This window comes from Garra rufa, chromosome 1, assembly GCF_049309525.1.
Source record: "Garra rufa chromosome 1, GarRuf1.0, whole genome shotgun sequence".
Lineage (NCBI taxonomy): Eukaryota > Metazoa > Chordata > Actinopteri > Cypriniformes > Cyprinidae > Garra > Garra rufa.
Genome location: NC_133361.1, coordinates 90,359,752 through 90,368,778, shown reverse-complemented (window position 1 = coordinate 90,368,778; position 9,027 = coordinate 90,359,752). Strand labels below are relative to the sequence as shown.

Sequence of the window (9,027 nt, the reverse complement as noted above, 5' to 3'; positions counted from 1 at the left end):
GATGCCTGACCAATGAATATCGCTAGCCATCGCGAATAGCAGTGCAGTAAGAAACAATTTTTAATGCATATGTATCAGTTATTAGTAAAACACTGGAAACAATTTTCATTGAATATCCTTAGCTTTTAGGGGACTTTCCACTGCAATCATCTCGTCATTCAGTTATAATCTGCTAAACAAATAATGCAACATCTTTCATATGTATATCCTAATATCGCTGTACCAGAACCGCTGAAAAAACAGAGTTGGTTGCGACATGCTGAATATATCTCTGCGCTGTGAATATATTTGAATAGAATTAATCAGGACACACAGGAGTTTCGCTGTATTTGCAGCAATTTCTAGTAATTTTTAACACATAATGTGCATTGATTTTGGTACTAAATAATATGCACAATAATTATGATGGTCATTTAAAATGTAACAATTTTTAATATGCCTATTATTTCAGCGCAAAGAGGCAAATTAGAGGCATTTAGTGGCTAGAAAGATAATATTCAAATGTAATGTCATGGTTTAACCACTAGATGCCCTTATGGCTTTTTAATAAATTCTTTAGCTAGTTGCTCAAAACAGTATTGCCGGTCATAACTGCTTATTTTTTTAAATTTTGCTTTTTTAATGTACATTAAGGCATTATCAAGCACTCGATTTTTATACGTTTTTTAAATTGTTGCATTTAAAAATGTTCATTAATGACATCCCTTGTTATTTTATGCTATTCATATAAGCACAAGTGAATATTAATAAAGACAAGCAAATAAGGAATTTAACCCAATAAAGAAGTTTAAATTATATATATATATAAAAACAACAGAGTTATATGGCAACTCTGGTACAACAATATTCATTGGTCAGGCATCGACCAATAAAATGTCTTCATTCCCACCCAAGCCCCGCCCCTGACTCTGCGCTCTCACGTCTGCATTTACAAGTGCACGAGTGAGTTTTGCTACAGGAATATCGCAAAAAGAGTAGCAAAAGTCAAAGCGCTAGGATTTGAAGTTGTACTGCCAGATCTGAGAGGTTGTAAGTGCCGACTTGAGGTTGTACAGTAAAACTGAAGTTAAGTGCGAAAGCAAATATGTCGTACACACTTGTGTCTGTCATTTTGTTTGTGTGGATGTCATTTTACACATTTGTAGTTATTAATTTGCAACTTCAAATTCATAACACGGGTGTTTTGTTCATTGTCTGTGTGTGCAAATCGACAGATTCAGCTTTTCACATCAGAGCTGTGAGTTCAAATTTCAGCTTACAAATACGAATATTAATATGTCAAGTTCTCACATTCAAATTAACAAGCTCTCGAGTTTTGCTACTGTTTTACCTTCATAGTCTTCCCTGTATTAGAGGGTTTTAAGTAGATGGCCCACCTATATAGCAGTCTTGTCAGAGGTATGTAGCTATCTGAGGATAGTTCACATGAATGGGTTGTTCTTGATTGGGTTGTTTCCTTCATCTAGGAGGTTTTCAGTAGACAGTCCACGTAAGGCTATAGGTCTCTTTCAGGCTCCCTATTCATGAAGTTTTTGTCAAAGATGTACCAGTCGAGGCTGGTTTTCTTTGATAAGATTCCCCCCTTGAAGTATTCCTACCTATGTTTTTGGTAGCAGGGTTAGGTTTTCTTTCCATTTTAGGGCTTTAAGTAAGAGGCCCCCTGAGGTTGACTTTTTTTTTTTATGTAGCGATGCCTCCACTCCACTCCACTCCACTCCCTTTAATCATTGTATGTTTGCCACTATTTTTTTGTGCTCTCTCACCAGGTTGATAAGCATGGACCAGGGCATGGTATAGTAGGTATTTTGTTTCCCAAAGTGTCCCCTAGGGCAGGGGTTTTCAAACCTGTCCCGGAGGACCCCCAGCCCTGCACATTTTGTATGTCCACCTTTCCAGACACACCCAATTTAGTTCTTGCAGTCTCTACTAAAAATCTGATGAATCAGGTGTGCTAGATGAGGTTGACATACAAAATGTAAAAAACAATAAGCACACAGTATGAAAAAACAGTGCGAAAAAACAAGCCAATAAACATTTTTTACATTCTTTATTCTGACAGATTATACAGTATTAAGCAACCAAACATGACTTATGATAAGGTAACTTAACCACAGAGAGAAAATCAGGAAATAGTATCTATTAGTGTTTTGAATAGTCATTGTTTAAACACATGTGACTTTAAAAAATTTGTAAAGTTTGTAATCTGATCAAGTAAAGTCTTTGCTTATTTAGTCCTTTTATGGTAATGACATGCAAATAGTGAGGGTCTGGTAATCATTGGGAAGTCCAAGTCCATGTGTCCCATGAAAGCAACACAAAACAGCAGGATCAAACAATAATCAACTGTATTGTGGAGGATTGTCTGCAGGATGCTGATGCACGGAAGGGTTGCTGATCACAGGTATCTATAAGAAAAAAAGCTATATGATCAGCTTGTTTACTTATTGATTGCTTATTTACTTAATAATATCCGAAAAGTACTGCTCCTATTATATATTGCTTTACACATATCCATTTTTTGTATACCATTTTACTTTATAAACTTCTCTTACCTCTGAATGGTCAAGATCATGGTAATGGCAGCGCCTAAAGTCACAGGGCAGTGGAGGTGAAACTTGTGGAACATACGGCACCTTTGGAGAAATGCACATATAGCATTTTATTTCTAATTATTGTAAAATCCCATAAAAGTGCAACAACATTGGCATACAGTTCCAGTATTACAGCTTTTGCTATTAGTAGAGACACTGCTGCTGCTAAATGCTTTTGAGAAATGCACTGACTCAGGTAATTCACATCACTTCAATCTCTGCACATTAATTACTCAAGCCTCCATCATTAGGTCAAACATGACATTTTGGAAAACTTTAATATATAATTTGTTTAATCAAAAAAAATTTTGTTCAGAATAACTTGACTAAAATGAGCATTAGAGAGAAAAGCTAAAGACTAATATATTCTTAGCTCTTGAAGATGCCTGTTTTCCAAGGAAATTATGTCCAGCAAGTCTTGTGATTTCAGGGTATTATGACTTCAAAGGTTTTAAAGGACAAGTAGCACCAATGTAACAGGGTGGAGTGGAGTTTGAGTGACAAACTAATTAATTGTTTCATACATGAGTAAATTTATCATTATAAATTGAATTTTATATAATTTAAAGTAAGCCTTTTTTTTCCTTCAGTCGTGAAGAAATTACGAAGATTAAAATTTTGAGGAAAACATTTAAGGAATTATGGACTTCAATGGTGCCTGTGAGTTTGTACATCCAAAATGCAATTTAAATGCAGCTTCAAAGAGATCTAAACAATCACAGCCGAGAAGTAAGGGTCTTATCTAGCGAAACGATCCATCCTTTAAAAAAATAAAATAAATGTATATACTTTTTAACGTTGAATGCTCATACTGCATATGCGTACTCTGTGTAATGTGGGTCAATACAGGTAGGGAATGTCGAAAAACTGCCTTTTCATTTTCCCCTCTAACTTCAAAATCATCCTACATTGCAGTAGAAGTACCGACCCTGTGTTTGCAAATTGAACACGCAAAGGTCAAGCACCCTTTACAAAAAAGGTAAAACAGTGATGTAGGAGAAATTTGAAGTTGAAGAAGAAAATGAGATGGGAGTTTTTCTCCCAAAAAACAGTGCTTGTGTTGTGTTGAAGCCTTTTGAAGCTGCAGTTTGGACGTTCAAACTCACGGGCACCATTGAAGTCAGGAATAGAGTTAATTCCTGAAATGTTTTTCTCAAAAAACATAATTTCTTTAAAATTGAAGAAAGAAAGGCATGAACATCTTGGATGGCAATGGGGTGAGTACATTATCTGTAATTTTTAATTCTGGAAGTGAACTACTCCTTTAAGAGAAGAAGGAGATGCATATGCTAATACTCAAAATTGCTAATTTAGAAATATATGTGACCTTTATTTCAAAGTGAGGATCAGATGTGGAAAAAGGATTGAGGAACATGAGAATTAATCAAGTGCTTCAGAAAGCTTTTTAGTTTTTAGGTACTAACAATTATGAATCCTGAATCATATGCATGTGAAAGCTATTGGCATGAAAATTGATTATATGCAGTAAATACAGTAAAATATGTAGTATTGTTTATGGGTTTGTGATGAGATCTCATTTCACAAGAACAATATTTAAAATGTGAAAATATTTCTAGTCAAGATGAAATATCGTGATATTTGCGTGCTTGCAATTGTAACATTTTATACAATAGTTCAGTAAGCTATAAATTAATATTGTTTTAAATTTTTAATTCAATATTAGCTGTTTGGATCAGTTCTGCAAACAAAATAGTTCCAAATAAAGCCACAGCGGAACTGTTGCAAGTGATGTTTCTTTACTAAATGAATCGTCCATTTTGAACTAATTGAGTGAATCAATGATTCAGTGAGTTATTAGACTTGTTTAAGATGCACCATCACTGTGCAGACCAATCGGCATATAGCATTAAAGTACCGCAAGAGTAATTTAATGCTTTTCTCATTTAACACAATAATAATTTTATATGATATTTTGGGTGTAATTTCTCAGCCGTATCTGATGTGTTAGTAATTAGAAGTTTTTAAATGGTTTGACAGCCCCATTTTTTATGTTAAATTTGTGGAAAGGAGAAAGTCACACATAGCTTTAATCAGATGTTAGAAGCTCACGTACATTTCTAATGTTTCAGAATGGTCATGTGAAATCATATAGGAGAGAAACCAGTCCATTGAGTTCGCGGCAAAACCTTTACCGGGCTTAGACATTGCTCTTGTTTTTAACTGCATATGCTAATTCATTCAATATTGTCTCTTGAGGTAATTGTGCAATCACATCCCTTGTTTTGTTTCATGGGGACATAAAATCCACTAAATAGTAGCAATAACCCATATAGTCAGTTAATCTTGTGAGATGATTAACATTGCTTTAACTTTTGAAGAAAATGCGCCCGGTGATCAACAAAAATCTATCTGTTCACGTAAATCATTTGGGATACAGCTTCACCTACAGCATACAGTAAGTGAGTATAAGTGTTTTTTATGCATCTTTGCAAATCACCTTTTTTAATTATGTGCTAGATAGCAAATTCCGTGGCTAAACATTACAGCTCGTCACCCCATGGAAGAGAGGGACTGGGTAGGCAGAACTCCTTAGCCTTTTTTAAGGCAAATGCAAAAGAATGGGTCACTCTAAAAAGGCCTGATTTTTGACGCGGTTAAATGGGTGTTTTTCACACTGCAAAATTTTACCCAAAATATAGTACAGACTTCTCATTGAGACCCTAAAGAATCATATCAACTTGATGACCCCTTTAATATCTGGAAACGCAATGTGTTTAAAGTTCACTTCATCAACATTTACATAATTTCCAATGTTTTTGTGTACAGATGTTTATAGCACAAGAATTTTATGTTAAAAACGTGAACGTTTGACCATTTGAAAGTGAAGAATTTAATAAATAAATATTTGTAACATAACTTAGTGTTTGTTGCTTATTATCAAGACATCCATAAGTAACTATTTCCATTACATATCAGAGGGTTTCAGTTCATTAAAAAGTTTGTGAACCTCCATCTTGACGCATTACTAACCTGGGTGCAACAGCTGCAGCTGACTTTACAGGCATATGCTGACAGACAGATGGAGATGATAAACTCAAGCAAGGCGAATATCAGCAACACAGTTCCGATTCCCCAGAAGAGAATCTGACATGAAAATCAACATTAGCACAAATAATATTAAAATAATTGACAATTAGTACTCACACCGGTACACTGGCTGCTTAATGTATAAAATCAATGCCTTCTTAAATTATTAATGATCAGTAATAGTAAGAGATGTGATGTTGGGGAGAAAAAGACTGGACAGATGAGAGCAGATTAAGAATTTACTTTCGACAAGAAGTGACTGACCACACACTGATCTTATTGTGATTACTACATTAATGCAAATGTAAACATTGATGACATACCGTATACTTTCCCCTAAACTCGTAACAGTCAGTATCGTAGCAGTAATTGTAAAATGGTCCAAGAGCCAAATCAAATGGAATTAAAATAATGGTAATGCCTGCAGTTATAGCACTGAAAATGTTCATTCCAAGCGAACCTTTCACCTATCGGCAGAAGAAAATAACGTCAACATAAAACTGATTAATAAATTAGGAATAACTTTAACACATTTTGTTAACACATCATTTTAATGTAGATGGAAAAATACACAACATGAATGCAAAGTCCAGTCAATCTTCACTGATTACTGTTTAGATTACAGTAAATATGCTGGTCTCAAAAAGGAAAACTGTTTATTCTCCCTTTTACTGTTAGTACAAATATTTTTTTAGTGTCTTAAGAAGTGATTATAAGATACGGTGTGGGTTGTATCTATAGGTGCAATTTTGATGCAATTTAGTATAAAATATCAAAATGTCCAAAGTTTCATTAAGTATGGGTGTTGAGTTCAGGAGATAAAATTAGTTTATATAATTAGTTTATATCTCAGTGCTTCAGTTAATCTAAATTCATTTAATACATTTTTGCCAGAAACATCCCTATCTGTAAGAATTGTTTATATCAATTGCACAAAAATGTGAATCATATTATTACAATGCCACCTGCCTGTGTTTGGCAGCTTGGAGCCCTTAAAACGTACAAATGTTGAGTACATACCAAACACAAACCGAAGGGAGAATTAACTTTGTTTTCAGCAGCAATGCAGAGTGAGCCTGCGATAATGTACTGAGAGGAGAGAGAAAGAACAAAATGGAATATTCTGTTGGAATATGTAGCTTAAATAAAAAATAAATAAATAAAAAAAACTGAAAAACAGAAAAAAAATTATATAATTGTTTCTTACGATGAATGATCCCCAGTAAGGAATACCACTAATGACAGTGATGGAATCTAAATTAAGTGTCAAGACGATCCCAAACAGTAAAGTCAACAGGCCGATCATTATCTGGACAGTCTGTGAGGGACAAGAAAAATGTACAGGACAGAACAAGAAAGTCTCTTATAAAGTAAAACAGTTTCAAATTTTGGGGACCAAAATTAAATATACAATAAATTTATGGCAACTATGGGTATGGACTTTGGATATTGATTCACTTTGGGTATGGATTGTACTCGAAAATATCCTAAAATATTCAAGCACAGAAAGCTCATTTTTGCAGATGTGCAACTTTGTCCATTAGTTAACATTTTTTTGATAGTTTACAACTTGTAAAACATTCTTCTCTGTGACTCTTTGTGACTGGTACACTGTAAAATGTTCTCTGTAAATGATAAACCTTATTTTATATTGGTCTTCCTCATTTTGTATCTAAGTCACATTATGCAATAAAATCAGTGTATATTGTGTTAATGTGTCTACTACTCCTTTTTGTAGAATTTATTCATGTAATTTTCTTACTTCACACTACCATACACACTTAAAAGGAAATATCTGGGGTTATGAGAATATTCTTACCCCAAGGGCTTTTGGTTGGCCTTTCAGAAATGCCTGAAGTCCATGAAAAGTTGAAACTCCTGTGACATGAACAGGCACAGGAGCATTTGTCACAGCCCCAACTGCTGTTGCTTGTGTTGGTGGTTGAACCTGAATGATGAGTGTTGAAGAGTTCACAGGTAAGACTGTTTGGGACATTCTTGTTTCCGAATCTGATATTGACCTACACAAAAATCATAGTACATCAAAACATGAAAAGGATATGATTAAAAAATAAATGTTTTTTTTTTTTTTTAATTTATTCAAAAATTCTATATTCATTATGTTTGTTGTTATAAATACAGTCGTCACATTGTAGTTACTCAAATAGAGTAACTCTATTAGCCCTTGGGAATGAAGAATAGACTATATTAACAGCTCATGTTGAAACTGATCTACATCCATTTACATTAAAGGCATTATAGATTAAATACCAGCCTTTATAGATTAAATAAAGGAAATTCATTAATTCATTAAAACCATTTAGTTAAAGCAACAACAATAACAACAAGATGCAGATACATAATGAAAAGACTGTATAAAGATAGTCAGATGTAATGTATGAATATATTTTGTTTTACCAGAGAAAAATCCTCTCTTCAGTTTGCTCTGTAGGGTTGCTATGCTCTGCAGTCGTACTTTGCCCTCACAAGAGCTCAGGTGATTGGATGGGGCGGCAAAACTCTGACACTGCTACAAGGTAATATAAAAATTTTGATTACATTTTTATTATTTTTTACTCATCTAGAAAATAATTCTTGAATTAAGAATTTTTAGATATTTTGTCTGGAAACCAGACAAAAAATCTAAATAAGAAAAGGTTTTTTTGTGTTTTTTTTTTTTTTTTTTGCAAGTGTACAAATAACGGCAGCATGATTTTTAACCCATTTTATGTGGTAGGCAATGTGGATTTCATCGTTTAGTTAAGGTATAATTATCCCTTCATGCCTGTACCTTAGTTAAAAGGTACTTCATGCCCTGTACCCCAAAGCTAAAGCAAATGCAATAGTTTTAAAATAAGTGGACTTCAAAGGCTGTTCAGAGCTATATTACAGTAACGGCATGTTATTACATTATCAGGTTTTGTACTTCTGACTCACCTAGATTTTGATTCACTCACTGGAACAAACATACAGTACCAATAAAAGGTTTGGACACACTTCCCCATTAAAGAGAATTGTCACAAGGACGGACTGAGACGAGCGGATCCATTCGCAGCATTTATTAGATAAGACAAAACAAAACAAACACACAGGGGCAGGCAGAAATCGTAGTCAAAACACAGGCAGAAAGGTCGGGGCTGGCAGTGAGAATCAAACACGGGAGGGAGTCCAGGAATCAAACACGGGAAAACCAACACGGGAAGAAACGCTCAGAAATGCAGCCGGGGCAATACAAGACAGCCAAGAGCTACGTGTGAGAGTGGCTTATATGCAGTGTGTATAAATGAACTGCAGGTGTGTGAGTGTGTGAATGAGCTGCAGGTGTGAGCAGTGATGAGTGCAGTGGCTTGTGGGGGATGAAGTCCATGATAAGTGGTGCAAGAGTACT

General features: G+C 34.6%; 1 protein-coding gene across 1 annotated transcript; it reads right to left on the bottom strand.

Moving 5' to 3' along the window:
* Positions 1-2,032: 2,032 nt before the first annotated feature.
* LOC141326060 (membrane-spanning 4-domains subfamily A member 4A-like) lies at positions 2,033-8,170 on the bottom strand. Its single transcript, XM_073834764.1, has 8 exons — positions 8,058-8,170; positions 7,459-7,660; positions 6,847-6,957; positions 6,660-6,728; positions 5,963-6,106; positions 5,583-5,696; positions 2,553-2,633; positions 2,033-2,405 (listed from the first exon to the last, which is right to left on the bottom strand). The coding sequence occupies exons 2-8, from the start codon at positions 7,633-7,635 to the stop codon at positions 2,340-2,342; spliced, it is 762 nt and encodes a 253-aa protein (XP_073690865.1). The 5' UTR covers positions 7,636-7,660; positions 8,058-8,170; the 3' UTR covers positions 2,033-2,339.
* Positions 8,171-9,027: the final 857 nt, after the last annotated feature.